The following is a 19711-nucleotide window of genomic DNA, read 5'->3' on the forward strand; positions in this document are numbered from 1 at the left end:
AGTATGTTTTGTCTGACATTCTTCCAAGATGCACAATAAATTACACTATAATTTTTGATGCAGCAGTTTGAACTTAGTAAATATTGACAATGAACAAGCCTCCTGCAACTGAAACAGTGCATGTAACCTGTAGTCCTCACATTTCACAAATTATCTACACTTGCAAATGATTTTCTTGCAGATATAATAAGTATGACACCCAGTTTGTCTTGCAGTCTAATGGACTGCTTTCCAGGTGGGAAGGTGTGGTGGTCCCCAGCACAAATCTGCCTGGTGAATGAGTGTCTAGGTCTGGTGTGCCTGCCAGCCTATCGATGGTTTAAGGCAGTTTTCCATCTGCCTCTGTGAATGCGGGCTGGTTCTCCTTATTCTGCCTCAGTTACACTGTGTCGGTGATTGCTGTGCAAACACTTTCACCACATACACAACAATTACTCTACCCTGCAAACATTGGGGTTAGACTCGCCAGGTGCAAGACATTCCCAGGAGGGAGGTCCACTGGGGGCCAAACCACACAATAAACCTGGGTTCCGTGTGTGGCAGCAGTGGGGTCAGTGGACTGCTGTAGCCTGTTTTGTACCAGTGCAGGCTAAGGCAGGGATGAAGTGTCTCAGTCATTTCTAGGTACCCAATTCCATACAAGTATGCAAGAAACATTTTCTGGTAAACAAACTGCTCATTGGTTTCCACAAATTACTGCAACCAGTCATGTTTTATTTTATTATTAAATTTTTATTTTCCATTACTTGTTTCAAATTGCTTAGTGATTCATCAGATGGTACATATTCATTGTATGTTTCCAGCATTGTTGGGGGTCATGTAGCTGTGGCAAAAAGTATAACCTAAAGAAGTAGCACAATGTTGCCACAAAATCTAACAAAACAAAAGGCAAAGGAAGCAGTAATTGGTGGAGACCATTATTCATCACCAATAGCAGTGTTACACATCCATAATGGATAAATTTATTCATATTTGTAAAAAGGTTTCTCAAACATGGGAAAAATACCACAACAAATATTTCAATGTTTTTATTTTAGGCATAAAAATGTATTTTACAAATCAGCCAAAGATCACTGAGGTGCTCCCCGTCCTCTTCCAAAACTGCCGCGCTGGAAATCAAAATTTGAGCATTAGAGTGAAGGACTGACTATCACAAAATTATTAGTGATAGCAATGAACTTAATATAATTTTACCCTTATATATTTTTCACGACATTCACACAAGCTCTTTGCAGTAAAGTGGGAATCATCAATGACCACAACGCCAACCAAACAAAGTTGGTGGAAGTCTGACTTTAAAATATTCTTTACAGCAACTAAGCTAAGCATTATATAAGAAATGCTAAAGAAAGTTATTTCAAACAAGTTGCAACACACTGACAACAACTGCACACTTTCCAAAATCCTGTTAAAAACTACATGAAATAGTTCAAGGGGGCTAAAACTAAGTAATCCTGCATTTTGTATACTATAATACTTAGAGTAACAATAACAATTTTTATCTTTATCAAAGAATGTGCCAAATTTCACAGCTGACAAATGCAGAAGGAATTTTTGATGAGGCTTTACCTTCTTACTGTTTGGACTTGTGAAATGAAAATTTGTAAACAAAATCTACCCCACAAACCACACTCCAGCCAAAGCTGAACACACCATCAGTACAAAGATGGAAGCACTTAATTGTTACATTAAGATTGTTGTAAACTTCTTAACTGCTGTTGCTAAAATGCCTTAGGCCAGTATTACCCTATCAAATTTCCTTCCTCAAAGTTTCTTTGACAGAATTTGATAGTGTAGTAAGGCACTTTGTCAAAGTTAGGCCTCAGTCAAATTTTCTTTGATCAAATCTAGCACCTTACCTTACATTTGATCAAAAAGTGACCATCTGTTTACTGCACAGAGAAACTTAACTGCTTGGAGCACTAGCACTGATGCAGGTGCCTGACATCTATTGTTTCTCAACACTGCTAAGTTTTAATGATGCTTTTCATCTACAATGAAACTGATAGTATGTACAAGGAAGTTTAAGCACTAACTTGCAGCATTCCATATACAAAATAGAAAGTGGGAGCTATAAAAATTGCTGAAGGCCCTTAGCTGTGAATTATGGCCAGGATAATGAAAATCCACAACTGTTGTGGAAATAATATTTCTTATTAGCTATAGTACATACTAAACAGTTATTTGCCTTCAGATATTACTCCTTCACACATTTGAATGTTACATGGTGAACTAGAATAGCTTTCTCTTGTTGTAAGAAATCAAGAAGTGTCTTTTGCAGATGTAGCAACTTCTGAGGTGAGTCCTGCTTCGTAATATGAAAAGCCATTTTCTTGAGCACATACTGAAATGTACTATCATCCAGTGGCAATTTTCATACGACTTTACATTCTCTGCTTACAGCTCCAGTAATGGATTCTGTTTGATGCTTTTAGCCCCTCACTATAAAATCCACTGCTGCTCACAGGAATGTTTCCTCTTTCTTTTCTCTGCTTCTCTACCAAATACAATGCAGTTTATGTACATGCAACTGCAGAGCACTGTAATAAGTCTTCGTTAGCCATTCTGAAGGCACTATGACATCAAAGATCTTTCTTTAAGAATACTGGATGGTGTACCAGGTTTAGTCAATATTTAAACCAATTTACAAATGTCTATTCAAAATTTTGCTTGCATGCTGCCAATGTGTAAAAACTTGCAGAATTGAAACAAATTAACTTTACACAGTGTCTTTTAGATGACAAATAATACAGTTTGTCCTGCTGAAATTGGAGAAAGCAAGTGTAAACTTCGAAGTTTGCAACTCTGGTTACAATTTACGAACAAAAAATTAATACGACTTTTTTGTTATTCTGAAAACAGGAATTTTAAATATTCATAATTTACAAAATTATGTCAAATGAATATTCTTATTCACAAAATGTAACATATACTTACGAATTCAAGTTCTCCTGTCCCTGCACCAACATCAGCTTTCTTGTCTGGGCCTGCAGCAGCAGCACCTGGGGCCCGCCTGTACGCAGCACGGTCTTCAGCTGGCCGGGCAGCTTCAGAGCGAGGAGCACTCGGCCTCGGTCGAGCAGTTTCCTGCCGTGCTTGGCGTTTTAGAGTTGATGGAACAATCTGGAAATTTGAGAAAATTGGGAACTTGCTGCAAACAATTCTGCAACTAAAAATAATTTGACCAATGTTTTTATGGTAAGATTTACTGCCCCTCATACAGTGTTGAATCTTCCATAAGCTAACTAAAAGTCATCACTTGATGTCAGTAGCATCAATACTTTTACTGCACTGTATGGGCACATTAACAAAGATACAGCCAAAACTTACCACTCAACTTACCTACTCATGAGAAGTGTGTATAAAGTTCCTGATTTATTGTTCTTGACACTTGCAGACAGGATTAATTATTTAAACTGTACACAGACAAGAAAAGCTTAAAAATACATAACTATAGGAGGAAAACCCAATACTCCAAAGAGAAACCCTTAAGAAAATAACCTGGGACTGGTTGGGCAAGGGTCTCAGGCAACTGACTTAAGTTGAGCAAGACCCACCTGTTGTGAGATAGCAGCAGCAAAGCAGGGTGGATCTGGATGATCTAAGCTTAAGGTGTAGCTGGAGCCACAAATAGTCAAATTCAGGTTCATTCTGACAATTGAGCATTTAGTATTGCTCTGACACAGTAACTCCTAATTGCAAACACCCACCAACCCTCCTTTGGTGGTGAGAAGGCCCAATGGACAGCCCATCAAACACTGAACAGATCAAGCATGAACACAAGAAGGTGCACTATACTGTAAAAAAAAGGAGCAAAATAGAAATAGTGAACAGTCCAAGCTTGGCAAGTACTACACTGAGCATAGAGAAATGGTAAGGAGCATAGAGAAATGGTAAGGAGCATAGAGAAATGGTAAGGAGCATAGAGAAATGGTCACAGTGTTTGACGCAAAGCAGTTGAACGATGTTCAAAGCACTAATCTTTTTTGCTTTGACTGTATTCAAATTTGTGTCTTGCAACAGTGAGGTTAACCTACCCAACACTGCACTTTTGGACTGACTGTTCAGGTTCTATTTTGCCTTTTTTTTTACAGTTCAGTACATCTTTCCATTTTCATGCTTTATCTGTGTTCATTTTTTGAGGCTGTCCACTGGTCGCTTTTACCACTAAATCTGAGTGGGGTGTGATGGGGAGGTTCCCTTGTGAGCACTGTAACCATTGTGGGCATTAAACTTAACAGTAATGGGTTAACTAGTGAATTTTTATTCCATTTATTGCAAGCTCTTGGCTGATGGTAAGAGGCAAATTCTACAGATGTGAGAATTTGAGGGATACAAACTTTCTTCAAGTGTGAAGTCCCTCTGTGTGTGTACCACATATGTCACTTGGAACTGGCAACACTGCAGTTCCTCCCTATGCCACAACTGGCACCAACCAGTCAGTTGAGAATTGCACTATAACTGAAATAAGAACTTTACAAGTAGTGGAAAATTACCAGCCATAGGAACTGTGCCAATCACCAATGTTTGTTGCATTATGACCACTGAATAAGAACTGGAAAGTGCAACCAGGAAGGGATAGTTATGGGGAACTTTAAATCTGTACCTGTTATGGCATAAATTTACACTGACATTGCTGGTGCAATGCGAAACTCTCACAATCTTACAACTGCCTTATCTTGTGTACATCAACTGCACACTTCCCACCAATCAAACTGTTAGCAGACTGACAATACCATCAGTTTTAACAAGCAATGGATTAAAGTTGCACTTCTATATGCTACCCTTAATGTGCTATACTTACCTCAGCTGGGAGATGAAGATAACTTCTTAAATATGTTATGCCTTCATTTGTAAGGTACCAATAAAAATGTCTCCAAGCAAACTGCTGTGTTACATATCCTCTTGACTTCAATGACTGCAAAAAATGAAACAAAATTTGTAAGATATATTAATTGTCCTGCACTTTTTTTGAAACACTATCTAGCCACTTTATTTTCAAAGGGATGGGGCAGCAGTCACAGGATTGTATCTTCCTCAGGACATATCCTTAAGGGAAAACCATAATTTTCCATTCTACCATCCACATCAGAACTTAAAGTTACATGAAGATATCAATAACAAACATTTTATCTTACCTAAATGAATATGTCCTCAAAGAACCTTGGTTGTATTAACATTAAAAAGTAATCTACCAATTACTTTTGCACAAAAAACACTAAGTAAAATATAATAAACTGTCTAATAACTGCTAGTGCACAACTGCAACCAAATCAATATACACTATTTTTTTCACAGCTTTTTATTTGTCCCAATTGAGCACTTTGTAACCAGAGGTTAAAACATAAGAGCAATACCACAACAATAGCATCAAACAGCATTTTGTCTTAAGTATCTATGTCAAAACACAATGAAAGAACTACTAAAGAAACAGAAATACTGTGCAGTTCGTGGGTGTGTACTCAAATACCTGCTTGCCAATTACATAAAGTGAAATTACAAACACAGATACAACTGATATCTGTATGATATCAGATATATTTAAGGCTTTGTATGTCCATGATCTTATCAATTCTCAATTAGTTATCTTTGTTTCTGAAATATGAGGTGTCGTGTTCTGTATGTTCCCTGTTGGGCATGTGACAAGCCAGTTATGACAAAATACTGGCTAAATGTAGTTATGTCTTACACCATGGAAATAATGCTGGCAAAATGGGAAGAAGCTGGAAGATGAAGGGAAACATCTAAACAGACACAGAGGGAGGCAGACAATATTGCCGTAAGAAAAGTAGTTCAACATTGGCAGAAAAGTAAAAGCAACCAAAAAGGAAACAGTGAGCATGGCTAAGGAAAACTTAAATAGCAGCACAATGACAAAACAGGCATAAAATTTCTTCTTAAGCATTGGGAAATGCAATCTGCAGAGCTATAAAAAATATGAAAGCTACCCAATAAACATATTAAAAAAGCTGTAGTCAACGAAACTATGTCCATGATATTAGCAATTATCAATTCTGAGTGAAATACATAGCTAAATATTTATTTCAGTTATGTCAAATTACATGAGCTTAACCAAACTAATTTTGTGCAAAAAAAAAAACTCCATTTCTGTGAGGCCAGGGAATAACTAATATGTTCTAATGACTAATGATACAACCATAACCTACAATAAACAATTATTCTTTTATTAAACACAGTGTTTTATCATGAATCAACACCTGACAGGAGCAAGAAGCTGATTTGAGTTGTTGGGTTTTCTAGGTACAATATGTGTTAAGAAATTGTGCCTCTTAATGCTTCTCCAGAAAATGTAATCTGATTAATCAAAATCACATGTGTTTATTCATATAAATTAACTGCCTAGGAGAGTTAACATTACACATTTTCTAAACTTGTGGCATTTAAGTAGGCTAGATTTTTATAAGGAGAAATAAAATGAACGGTTCACATTTATCTTACACACTTTGCGTTATGTCTGCAGCAATATATCGTGTAATTTTTAATCAGTATCTCTGTAAATCTGAGGAAGATTTGAGAGTTCACAGTAAAATCTGTGATGCTACCAATCATTGTTGCATACATTGAACCTCTACCACATTTAATCTGCACTCTGTTGTTGGACAAATACTCACTGATATATATTTATGCAGGAGATGATAGAACTCTGGAGAGGCTAGCAGCATACTTAGATGTTTTCTGAAGAAATGTCAACACCCAATGTGATGTACTAAGGGAATGAAAGTGGGTATCTGATAGCTGCTGGCTCTACGCAATGAGAGAGCAGCAGGCAAATATGTTTCGAGGTTTGCATCCATGTGAGATCTGTTATATGTTGCCAGCCTGTGCAGTCTGGGGATTGCGTTTCAGCAATCACTGATGTGGGATTCTCAAGCAATCACAATTGTGTGTGTTGGTGGCAATATGGCTGACTTATGACTAATTTGCCTTATTAAGAGTGAAGTTCTTCATTCCACTTTGCTCATGGTGACAATCTATGGCTAAATTGCACTTAATTTGTTCGTGACTCTTCAGCTGTGTGCCACTGTTAGCAGTATGTTTCCATTGGTCATAGGCAATTGGGTGATAGTACACAGTAGCTAATGACTTACCAAATCTAACGTTTTGGTGGAATATATGACTTGTTTTTGGTACGGAGACAGACTTATTGATTTGGTTATTACATATGTAAGGTTGGTTACGGGTTCCCATTGTTTGTCATGTAATTCTTTAAATATGACATCTTGGGATACTATTTTGTATTCAAATGATCGAGCTGGCAAAGCCAACAAATGTTACTGCAGGAAAACTGGCTGCAGTGATGGACTGATTAGTAGTGTAGCCCAATGACTGTTTCAAAACTTCTCCAAGATGGCTATTTCAGAGACAATTGTTACACAGGAACCTATGATTACAGTTTAAATATTACAGAATACTTAGGTCTGTTCGACAGCATTCGGCACAGTATATTCCATTGCACCACCATATAAATTCATACTCAACATTATGACAGTGTTTACCAGATGCTACTGCTTCATGGGATTCAGTCTGGTCTCATTATGAATTTTTGATTCTTTATGCAAACCATAATCAACTGGAGCACACAATGGCAAAACGAACATTAAGTAAACTTGTCAAATTATTTGGTGATGATAAACCACCATGGTTAGTTGGTTTAAAAGAGGGGCCCCCTTCTTTTCATACAACAAACCCAAGTATGATGTTTGCCCGGACTTGGGAAGGTGATGTATGGCACCCAATGCTCAAAACATATCTTGACCAACACTCCTACTTCCATCGTTTGGTAAGTTAGCGAATGCAGGCATGGAGCCATTTAAAGAATGAGGTACTCCAGGGAAGGGTGCCACTTATGCTGCTGTAGAGCTCGCTGATGCTCTTTAACTGCTTCAGTGACTTCTGACGACCAGAGACTGCCTTTCACAGGAGACACCCTAAAGAGCGAGGCATGTTTTCTGCCACAGCAACAATGGTTAGTCACCTGCTCAAGCTTCACATCGATGTTACCATGTGGGGGAGATTCAACGATGACAGCAGAGGTGAAAGATTCCCAGTCTGCCTTGTTTAAAGCAGATCTGGGCAGGTGTCCGTGGGCTTGACACCAGGGCAGTACAGGAAGATGGGGATGTCGCCACCACCATACAGGTAGTCATGTGCTCCTCAGTGGATAGATGTGAAGTCCTGGGCTGCAAATTGATGAATCAATGATTGATTAAGTACCATGAGCCACACTGAAATGTGAGGCAGCCCCAATATTAAAGAGGCAGAGGTAAAACAGACAGTTAAGTTACGCCATCTCTGCCTTGGCCAGAAAGCAGTGCCACCCCACAAGGGGGTTATGGGCATTAAAATTTCCCAAAAGTAGGAAAGGTTCAAAAATGGCTCTGAGCACTATGGGCCTCAACTGCTGTGGTCATAAGTCCCCTAGAACTTAGAACTACTGAAACCTAACTAACCTAAGGACATCACACACATCCATGCCCAAGGCAGGATTCGAACCTGCGACCATAGCAGTCGCGTGGTTCCGGACTGAGCACCTAGAACTGCTAGACCACCGCAGCTGGAAGTAGGAAAGGTTTAGGGAGTTGAGATACTGCACCATCTGGAGGGTGATATATATTGCAGACAGTTATTTCTTGTCATTCTGACAGCCACAGCTTCAAGAGGGGTTTGAAGGGGCACAGCAATTCCACTGAAGGACGACATCTTACTGAGACTGGGAAGGCGCCAAACATTCAATGAAGCAGTTTACACCTCAGGGTCACCTGCTGCCACTGACTTTTTGTTTAGCAGTCTATATCCATTATGCCAGAGGGTTCGGCAAGATCTAGGTCCTCAGTGGACACCAGAATCTCCACCTCATCCACAGAGCTTGTAGGTAGCAGTGGTACAGGTGCTACCACAATTCCCTTGGTCTTGGGGACCTCCTTTTTGGATTTCTCTCAATGCTCCTTAGGTTTCCCTGGCTGGGAGGACTTAACTGATTCAGTCTCCAGGACTGAAGATGAGTGTGAAGCAATATGTGTGACCAGCTGCTTTTGGGCTCTTCAGCCACTGGCAGGTGTCATCTTTCCCACTAACACAAACCTGGGAAGGGAATGACACAAGGGACCCCCCTTCCTATCAAGAGGAGCTGAAGAAAACTTACATTTCCCTGGCTCAGAAGCAGAGACTGATATCCCTGAGGGTTGGAAGGGCTGAGGGGGTGGGGGTGCAGGGGGTGTTGCTCCGGAAGTAAGTGGTGCAGGAGCAACAGGGAGGGAACTGCCTCCCACCATCAAGGGGGCAGGTGTAGTCTTCTGGGTGTGAGAGGTGACAGGAATGCGAGGAACTGATGGGGTGATAACTGTTCTTGTAGCAGCAGAGTAAGAGGTGGCCATAACTATAAAATCTAGGCACTCAAATTTCCTCTTAACCTCAGTGTAGGTCAGTCGGTCCAGGGTCTTATATTCCATGATTTTCCTCTTTCCGTAAAATCATGCAGTTTGGCGAGCAAGGCAAATGATGCTCTCCACAGTTTACACAGGTGGGAGACACGGCACATTGAGTATTGGAATGTTATGGATGTCCACAATCTCTACATTTGACACTGGAAGTACAGCGGAAAGACATAAGGCTGCACTTCCGGGACTTAAAACACCACATTGAGGGAGGGATATATGGCTTGACATCACGGTAGACCATCACATTGACCTTCTCGGGCAATGTGTCACCTCGAAGGCCAAGATGAATTAACGGCGACATTATCCCTCGGACCTCATTAGACGCACCGGACAAAATGAACACCTAGCCGCTCTAATTTGGCACACAGCTTGTCGCCAGACTGCAAAATAAGGTCCCTGCGGAATATAATACCCTTGACCATATTTAAGCTCTTATGGGGCATGATGGTAACAAAAACATCCACAAATTGTCACAAGTGAGTAATGCCCATGACTGGGCAGAGGATGCTGTTTTTATTTAAGGCTGACCTGGAGCGCATTTTGGATAAGCCCTCCACCTCCCCAAAACTTGAAAGATTCCCCAGCAATTCTCACATAACAGTGCTAATAAGCTTCACTGCCATCCTTAGCCTGGTATTCCTCTCATTGTGTGGGCAGGGAGGTAACGATTTGGGGTCATATAGCTTAGCACTGAAGTTAGACTGCCCACTTAGAGAGTGCTGGTGGCAGACCACCAACATGAAATGATGTGCTACACTTCATGGCATGTCATTTGCCCTAATGCCACAAATTCTGACCAGGGGGCCTAACCATGGGTGCCACCCAGCCTCAGCAAGAGCGACATGGCAGGATGGCCATTGCCAGGAGTTGTGGTGCCCCAGGGAGATGGGTACTCCATGGCATACTTGGGGAGTTATGCAGTGCAGGCATCAGTAGAGCTATCAATGTGTATTCAGGGGCTACGACCAACAGGGTACATGGTGGCCCCACCACAATGAACTGGCTACCGTGTCAGTGTGAGGTGCTAAGAAGTCCATGGTCATCACTGGTGCAGAAAACGACACTACATGGTGCATGGTGAAAAATGCACCCAGGAAGGTGTCCTCATCCACGATATCTAAAATGAGCAGGCCTGAAATGCGATGACAAGAAAGTGGGCGAAAGATCTCTATGCACGATGGACACAATGCACCATGCAAGGCGCCCTTCCTCAATTGGCTCTGTCGTTGGAAAAGTTCAGAAAGATTGAGGTCAAACCAGACAGGGGGATGATCACATAAAGGCCTAAATGTGTGAGACACCTTTTACTCACCTCTTACAACAGGCAGGAATACATCACACCTATTCCAACCCCTGGGCATGAGGAGGAGGGGGGGGGGGGTGGCAGGCAGTGGCAACCATGGGAAGTTAATTTGAGGCAGTTATTTAAGTTACAAGTAATACAAATATAAAATGCACTGGCATTCTGATTTTGACCACAGTTGTTTGTGCCCTAAAACAAGAGGTCAATCCATATGAAGTGGTCTGAGGACAGTTGCTTGACCATTTTTAAATATTTTTATGTGTGATTGCCCTTTTTTAAATAATTTATCTTACACCTTTACTGGATGGAGGCTATTTTCATTTGTAGGCATGTAATGATTTTTCAGTCTGGATACATTAACAAAAATTTGAATACCTCTGCACTGGGTTAAGTTACAACATTGCTATTGACATGTTTTCAGAAAAGTGTGCTGTACAACATTGTATATTATACAAAATACTCAAATCAAAAATAACCAATTGAAATGACCTCCAAAGTTTGGTATCTAAAGTTTCAAAAATCAACTATTTATGCCCAAAATTAACAAATGGGGAGTGATTTATAGTATTTTTACCTATAGTTAGATACACACTACTAGCCTCATATAGAACAATAACAAATGTTTCCTTAATTTTTATGAATTTTTGAAATTTTCATTTTTCCAAAGTAATCTCAAGTGAGACTCAATACAAAATTTTTTACACAGTTAGTACACCTATATGATAGCAACATACAGTGAAAATTTCAACACTGATACCTGACTAAACAAATATATGAATTTTTGAAAATGAGGAAATAATTCTCATTACTGTACAACTTATCTTTTGGCTGTTGCTTATTTAAATGGTTTATTGTTTCACTGTAATAAAATTTAATTGTGACATTTTAGTGAACACTATCACCCAATACTCATCTAGTTTATTTCTAATAATGCAATGTTAAACAATATGAGCTTTTGTTTTTGTTCTATGGCAATAAAAATTCCCATTTACATTTAGGTTTATTGTCAATTAATAAGTACATTATTGCTGGGTAAAGTTAAAATTTTAAGTTTGCTCCCTGACTCATAGGCAAGAGAAAAGTTCATGTATTCAAGACTTATTTGGGTAAACTAACCCAAAAATTAGTGAAAGGAAAGGCATTCTTCCAGTTTTAGGAAAGAAAGTAGTAGGTGTAAGTGAAGAATGTGCCCAGGTTGCAAAAATAGCAAAAGAGTTGTTACAAATCGAGTTAAAGTAACAAAACAGAAGCAACTAGTGCTGTCACATTTAAATGAACTTAAGTAGCTTTCAAAAACTCCTATCTTCAATGCAAAATTGGAATGTCAAAATTTTGTGACCTGGATGCTCAGAGACACACTGTATGTGTGTTTACATTATCAATATGTCAAACTGACAACTTCATGAAACTGAATGCACAGTGTCTGCAGAAAATTTTACATCTGTGGTTCAGGATGCAATAGAAGGGTACCACTGGGTCAATGACCAGGCAACATTGCATCCTGCATCCATTTATTCTCTACTTTAAAAATGAGAAAGATGAAGTTTGCAGTTCTTCAATTTGCATTCTACGCAACTTCTTGAAGCACAACACTTTGGCTGTACACATGTTTCAAAAGTACATAATAAATTACATAAAAGAAAATTTTCTCAAGGTTGAGAAGCTAATATACTTTTCAGATGGAAGTGGTAGTCTGTTAACGAACAAAAAAGAATTTTTCAAATCTGTGCAACCACGAAGTAGACTGGGTAGGAGGCTGAATGGCACATTTTTGCATCCTGTCATGCTAAAAAGCATATGATGGAGGAAATGGTACAACAAAACACGAAGCCAGCCTACAAAGACCAACCACAGTCCAAATTCTCACAATACAGGGCTTTCATGTCTTTTGCAAGGCTAATATTAAAGGCATTAACTATTTTCTGATCAAGAAGTGGTTTTGCATATGAAAACAACACTTCAAACCAGATTTGAAAAACTGTATAGCAATACAAAGAACAAGGCACTTCCACAAATTGCTTGGCATTGCAGAAAATTTAGTTCTATGCTATATAACATCAGAAACCGAAATTTAAGAGGGTCATTGTGTCAGCAAAGTTACATCTAATGTTGAATGACATAGTGGCATGGGTGTATGATGGGCAGTGGTGGCTTGCAGAGGTTGAAAAAATAAGTTTGGAAAACCATGTTTTTGTGCATTTTTACAACCCTGCTGGCCCAAGATGATCATTCAAGATATCTACTAGTGACAAAGTTTGGATACCAATGAAAAATGTTTTAAGCAAACATTCAGTGCTTTAACTTACCACAGCAACTGGGAAGTTTTATTCTATATCACAGAAGCTGTAAAGAAGTACATGTTCTTAACATTCACCACCAGGTTTAGGAACTGTCTCATCGCTAAGTATGTTAATTGAAATTAAATTTTTACAGTATGTTGCTGTCATATAGATGCACAAACTACGCATAAATCACATTTTATTTTGTGTCGCACCTTAGATAAATTTACAAAGATGGAAATGTTCTAATTTCAAAAATTCATAGAAATTAAGGAAACATTTGTAAGTGTTCTTGCTCTATATAAGGTTAATAGTGTATGATATCTAACAATGGCAAAAACAGACACTCATAAATCACTCCTTGTTTGATTTTTTGGGCTTAAAAAGTGGATTTTCGAAAATTTGGATACCAAACTTTGGAAGTCATGACTTTTCAATTTAAGGTATTTAGTGTGACACACAATGTTGTAGAGGACACTTTTCTAAAAACAATCATGTAAATTGCATGTTGTAACTTAGCCCAGGGCAGAGATACTCATTTTTGCTTAAGTGTAAACTGAAACATCGGGTCGACAGAAGCATCCGATCCCACACATCTGCTTTGACCCGCGATGTAAGGGTGTTATGTGTGACGTCATGACGGCGCGGAGTGAATGTGTTGTGCTTGTAGATGTGTCGTGGTTTGTTGTGCTTTCTGGTGGTATGTTCAGGGTTTTTATTTGCGTCGTGTAATGGGCTCAGTTTGTTTTTGACATTATCCAGAATTGTTCGAGTGTCGGCTGTGTTTGTAGTGGGATTTGTTTCAGTGAGTTAACGATTTTGTGTGAAGGTTAATTTAGTGTTGTTCACACTACGTCCTGTGGTAATTTTAGTAAAATTACTCGGTTGTTTTTGTTCAGGAATAGATATGACATAAAATTAACAGTGTGCAGGTCAAGGGATGTGTTCAATCCCAATGTGTGGCTGTGTATATTGGTATTGATATCGGGAGATGTTTGAGCTATATAGGTCAAGGGAAGTGTGATTCCAGATAATATTGTGTTTAGTGGTATTTTGAGAGTGTTGTGAATTCCTTTTTTCGCCGTTGTGTGGTTTTGTATGGGGGCGGATGTCTAAATTTGTTTTTATTTAGTTTGCCCCCACCCAAAAACACCCCATTTCCTGTGCTTGTCCCCTTAGTGTCAGGCTTTTTGTGAAAAGTGTGTACTTTTTTTTCAATGTATTTTCGTCCTCATAATGTGTACATAACGACTTTACATGTGCCACATTGGAATTGTAGTTTATGGTCGTTTCCGCCAGATTTGTGACGTCATGGGTCAAAGCAGATGGACGGAATCTGACACTTCCGTATTTCCAAATCATGCACTTACAAACTAAAATGGTCACCATTCAGTAACGGTGAAAGGTATTTTTTTTAAAACACTGTTTTTGAACACCTCAATTACAGAGTAATAAAAAAAATTTGAAAATGGAGCACTTCATTTGGATGGACCATAATACGAAGTGGATTTTTCAATTTAAATGTTTCTAACAAATCTACTATACAGCAGTAAAAAATATCTTCAATTCATATAACCTAATGCTCCCTCACAAAATTCGTAACAAGTTATGGTGGGCAGTTTGTTTACTCTAGCATAGCTTCTGAACAGGGGTGTTTTAAATATTCCTTAAAACTGCTTGACAATTCACCTGTATGGGGACAGGTTGAAATGAGCACATCTCTGCAGCAATATTGCTTGGAGCAAATCACCACAATTCATTGTGTGCGAGGACATTTTGTAACTGAATCAGGAGATAAAGTCACAGTGTTATATCAACAGTAGCTGCAAAAACTAATGCATTAACTCTTCTCAGGTCCCACCATAATTACAACCTCAGAACTGACATTGAGAGGAAACATTGTGATACTGAAGATAATATATTAACTGCTACTTGCATATAAAAATAACACTGCTTCGGGTCTTATTGTTTAGATGACAATGTCATCCCAGATACTGGGTCAAGATTACAACTGGCCACCCATGTGACTACTTCAAAAACAATTTCATGCATGTAGCATGTAGAACAACCAATCATTACAAATAAGTGACAAAAGCCATACTGAGTGATGAGAGGCTACCTCAATTTTTACCATGTACTTTCACCTGTTTTATTAAAAAACAAGAACAAATATCTGGACATATAAACATTTTAAATGTCTGAAATCATACAAACAAGCTACCTACCAAAATGTTGGCTGGCCTAAATGCTACAAATTACATGTTATATAATGGGGTGTCAGTAATGTTAACAGACTACGAGAACTGCCTTTGTAGTTCTAGTTGTTTGTCAACAGAGGGAGCCTGAAGGCAGTACAATGGGGTTGACAGGTATGCAGTGCGAGTGGATGAAAGGGTTCACATTACATAGCACACCCGCGATTCCCTCAATACAAAAGTATTCTATGGAAATGAAGTAAGTTCATAGCTGGAGGCATTACTGGATCAGCTCATTGACTTGGCACACATTGTCTATCCCAGAAATACAGAGTGAAGGAGAGAACGACAGCAAGTCCCACAATTTCCCTGGCTCTGCATCAATAGACTGCATTTACAGTTATTTCACCTATATCATCAAGTAGTCATATGAAACGTTCACTTTCCTACAATTTAATGATATTCATTTTCAAGCAAATATGCTTTTTGAGACAAAAACTACGTGATTCGGGGTATCTAAGTACTGTAAGCAAGTAGGTACCAATAAAATACGAATCTGTGATATTTACATTCTCTTGAATATGTTGTCAGCACTTACGAACACTTAACCCAAACACGTTAAACTCAATTTGGCATCTTTAACACGGCTAGTTTAGTGTTGGGGTTCTGCATAGCACGAGTAGTGGGTTACAACATTCACATGTTTCCCCGTACAAACTGCATAAACGATTATCAAAAGAGAAATTATAACTTACGACACAGCTGAAAGAATTCTGAACATTATACTCTGGCTTACGTGTAAATTGAATTAGGTCTTATGCATAGTATGTTGTGACAATTTAGTGCCTCCTGCTTTACTGTTACATTAACGTTAACACTGACTAACACAACGTCGACGAATTGTGTTTTCGTTAGACCGAACCAGCCAAAACAAAACTGGTTCCAGAAAAGTTAATGCTATGTGACATCCATTATAAAACTATACGTGATAGTAACCAAGTTTACAGTACCTGCATGGCTTTTATGACCTGAAGATTAGGTATGGTTTGTAGTTCGAGAGCAGGATGTTTCGGCGCATGAAAATCTTTCTTGGCCACCATAACACCTTCTTTAAAAAGGTATTCGTAAATAGCAACTCTATTCTTCTTTGGCATCAACATCCTAGAAAGAATTAAGAGCCTAGTTACACAGATTCTTAACCTTAACAGATTTTCATACACACCACACAAAAATTTGGCTTTACTGGAAATGGAACACTTCAAGAATAAAGTACGGGAATAATATGCAACTCTTTTAACAGAACATTTTTACCTCGATGAATTTGGATATCCGCCTCAATCGTCGAATTCAACAAGCACTACACGCCACCGAACCGGAAAAAGAAAGTAAGACGTATCGTAACAGCAAAGATATCACACTTAGGCTGTTTTGACCAAAGATCACGATTGTTGAAATCCTCTTCTACAGCACAGAGTCTATAGCTCGGTTTACACTAGCAAGTAATTGCAGCAATTTACATCCGCGGAGGAACTTGCCGCGTGATTTACGAGTGTAAACGTATCACCAAAACGACTTGCAACCGTAGCAATTTATTGCGGAAGTGACTTGCACACGTTTTCCGCTTCCAGTGTAATCATCAAGCAGGAAGTATCTGCAAGTAACTTGCAGCTTTTAGGATTTATTTCTATTTCCTGCAAGTAGGAAGCGCAAGTTATAGTAAGCATGTCGTCTATATAACACTCATATTTAATATTTTACTTAATGTGATGACTTAATTTTATGCAACCGTCTTACGTATTCTATACAAACAAATTTCAGAAATGGAGAAGAAACGGGAATGGATGAAGCAGGATACAGAACATTTTATTGGTGCCGTGGAGAGGTACCCCGAAATACGGAATGTGCATAACGTGAGTCTCCTACAAAGAAAAAATTTCAAAATTCAAACTTTTTTTGGTTGTATGTTTCACATAAATAAATGAAATGCCTATTTTATTCGTAGCTCACCGGTAGCTATAAATCACAGAGTGACTAGCAAACGTTCTTTTGATGAAATAGCAGTACCGAAGTTTGTGTCTCGTTTTGATATGACGGATGCTATTAACACCAACAAATACTCCAGATCATTTCAGGGCATTCTGCAAAAGTTATTAAAAGTATCCATGCTCTCGATACTAAGTTCTTGCAAAAGGCACCATTTTGCGATGTTCTCATTATCTACTCTCTAATCCAAATACTTCTGTTTTTCTTTTTCACATTTTACATTACAATTACAAGAGCTGCAGCATATCTCACCCACCTACTTGTCATTTTACACTTCGGTTCATACTCGTAGTGGTACTGAAACAATATGTAAACAGTATCAGCAAGTTGTTGACGAAAGTTTCTTGCCAAAGAACTTGTTGAAGAATCTTGCTTAATTCTTGCGCTGCTGTGTAATCACAGCTCAAGAGGCTAGCAATAACTTGCAGCAATAACTAGATACATTCGTTTGAACTGAAGCATTCACACCGGGACACCACACCGCCTCATCGAGCCACTGTGACCAAGCAGTGACTAACCCTCACCACATATGACGGACACAATCGCTGTGTTCACAGCAGTCACCACCGGACATGCATTAATTTGAATTGGAGTGTTCACACTGGGACACAGACCACAGACACAGCGCTGCAGATTTGCCAACAGACAGGCAGTCATTTATGAGACAGTGCCACGAAACATTCATTGTATATTATACTGTACACATTGTAGCCATGAGTTTAGATTTCATTGTCACGGAAGATTTTATAAGTGAAGTAGAAAGTCGTGCAGCTATTTGGGACGTCAAAAGCGATGATTATAGCAACAAAGTGGTGGCTAGGAGGATAGTAACCTTGAAGCACATTTGCGTCTGTCGCCCCCTTTTCTTCTGCACCTTAAGGTAATCCACCTTATGGTCCAAAAAATAGAGTTAAAATATTATTCTTAATGACAATTATTTACGCATAAGTGGCTACTACAATGATGAATTTTATTATAATATTATTGTGGTACGAGTTCCTGACACACTACAATTTAATTGTAAGTTCCAATTGGTTATTTGAATACAATAATGTGACTTCTGACAGTTAACATAGTAATAATTGCACAATGAACATCACAAATACAATGCCAGCTGAACAATGAGTCCTAACCACATTAACGTTCACGTAATATTTTTAGCAATTACATTTTTTGCTGCTGCCATACCACATCACCTTCAGGGCTAACGAAGCAGTTTGCAAAGTTATCTCTGATACTGTTCGCAATATTTCCTCCACAGACCAAACGAAGTGACCAGTCCTGCAATCCCTGAGTAGTTAACGTATCCTCAAACGACATATAGAGTATAAAACAATCCTTTCTCCAACCGATTATGTAACAGTGGATATACATGTAATAAACGTTTTGTCTTCATTCTCCTCCTCCTCCTCCTCCTCCTCTGTAGAAGTACCAAAAAAAGATCCTCCTTGTTCGAGTCCATTTCAGTAACTATTCAGTTGGCAATACCTGTGATGTCTGACACTGGTGATCCAGGAGTATTCACCACAATTACCGGTGACCGTCACTGGCGGCCGTCACCAGTGTCCCAGTGTGAAATGGGCCTTACTTAACAGTCGCGACACTTCGCCTTGATGTCGTTGCCTACTGCGCGAGCAGCGCACCAAGTGGCCAGTAAGTTAAACTCTTGAGTTCGGTGAGATCGTGAAAGCGAAAGCTAATAGTAATTCTTTATTTTGGTTTGAACAATGGTTTTTACAAATGAGAGTGTAGAGTAGCGCAATAAATTGTAGCAACACCAACAAGCAGGTATCACATGTCTTTTTTTTAGGTTTCCTAAGGATCCTCAGAGGTTTATTTCACATTACTAAACTGCATCATCAGGATTCGCTTGCATATTACATGTGTATTGATGGTAAATGTTTCGATTTAGGAGTAAAAAATGGCTAGTGAATAGCAGACGAGAAGATACTCTAAAAAGACCCTGTTTAACTCTATAATAATGTTACATTTTGTCCACTACAAGTCGAACAAAACCAGTTCATGAATGCAGACAGTAACAAACTCATGTAGAATGCAGTTAACCACATTGTTTGACGTTCTAAATACGCCATCTCAACTGACGACGAAGAGGGGACTGTCGCAAAGGTTCGACAATCCGTCTAAAGATGTGAAATGCTCCTATGGCACAAAAACAGCCAGTTCAACTTTCCATATATCAGAGTCAGATTCATCTGAATCGTCATCCCAGACCTGCTGTGACGATGAAGTGGTAAAATTAAGGACAGAAATTTAGAAAAAGCGTGTGGAGTATCAGAATGTGCAGGTCGCCAGACTTCGTACAAAACTGCTATAGGACAAGGAAAGTGCCTAGCATTATAACTACAGACAGCAACAGAAACTGTATCAGAAGGATCAGGTGAAGAAGGGCAACAAATTTTGAACATTAAGGAT

General features: G+C 39.0%; 1 protein-coding gene across 1 annotated transcript; it reads right to left on the reverse strand.

Annotated features, from left to right (window-relative positions):
- Window positions 1–1013: 1013 nt before the first annotated feature.
- On the reverse strand, window positions 1014–16654 carry LOC126354852 (40S ribosomal protein S10). The gene is made up of 5 exons (XM_050004840.1): window positions 16547–16654; window positions 16246–16396; window positions 4805–4918; window positions 2938–3123; window positions 1014–1109 (listed from the first exon to the last, which is right to left on the reverse strand). Exons 2-5 carry the CDS (start codon window positions 16393–16395, stop codon window positions 1071–1073), a joined length of 489 nt encoding a protein of 162 aa, XP_049860797.1. The 5' UTR covers window position 16396; window positions 16547–16654; the 3' UTR covers window positions 1014–1070.
- Between the last annotated feature and the right edge of the window lie 3057 nt (window positions 16655–19711).

The sequence above is a fragment of the Schistocerca gregaria genome, chromosome 3 (assembly GCF_023897955.1).
Source record: "Schistocerca gregaria isolate iqSchGreg1 chromosome 3, iqSchGreg1.2, whole genome shotgun sequence".
Classification (NCBI taxonomy): Eukaryota; Metazoa; Arthropoda; class Insecta; order Orthoptera; family Acrididae; genus Schistocerca; species Schistocerca gregaria.

Excerpts from the sequence above, each read along its gene's own strand:
- LOC126354852 (XM_050004840.1), bottom strand. The coding sequence starts at position 16,395 with ATGTTGATGCCAAAGAAGAATAGAGTTGCTATTTACGAATACCTTTTT. Across the intron at positions 4,919-16,245 it reads AGGTCATAAAAGCCATGCAG|TCATTGAAGTCAAGAGGATA; the intron begins GTACTGTAAACT and ends CATTTTTTGCAG. Across the intron at positions 1,110-2,937 it reads GGACAGGAGAACTTGAATTC|CGCGGCAGTTTTGGAAGAGG; the intron begins GTAAGTATATGT and ends TTTGATTTCCAG.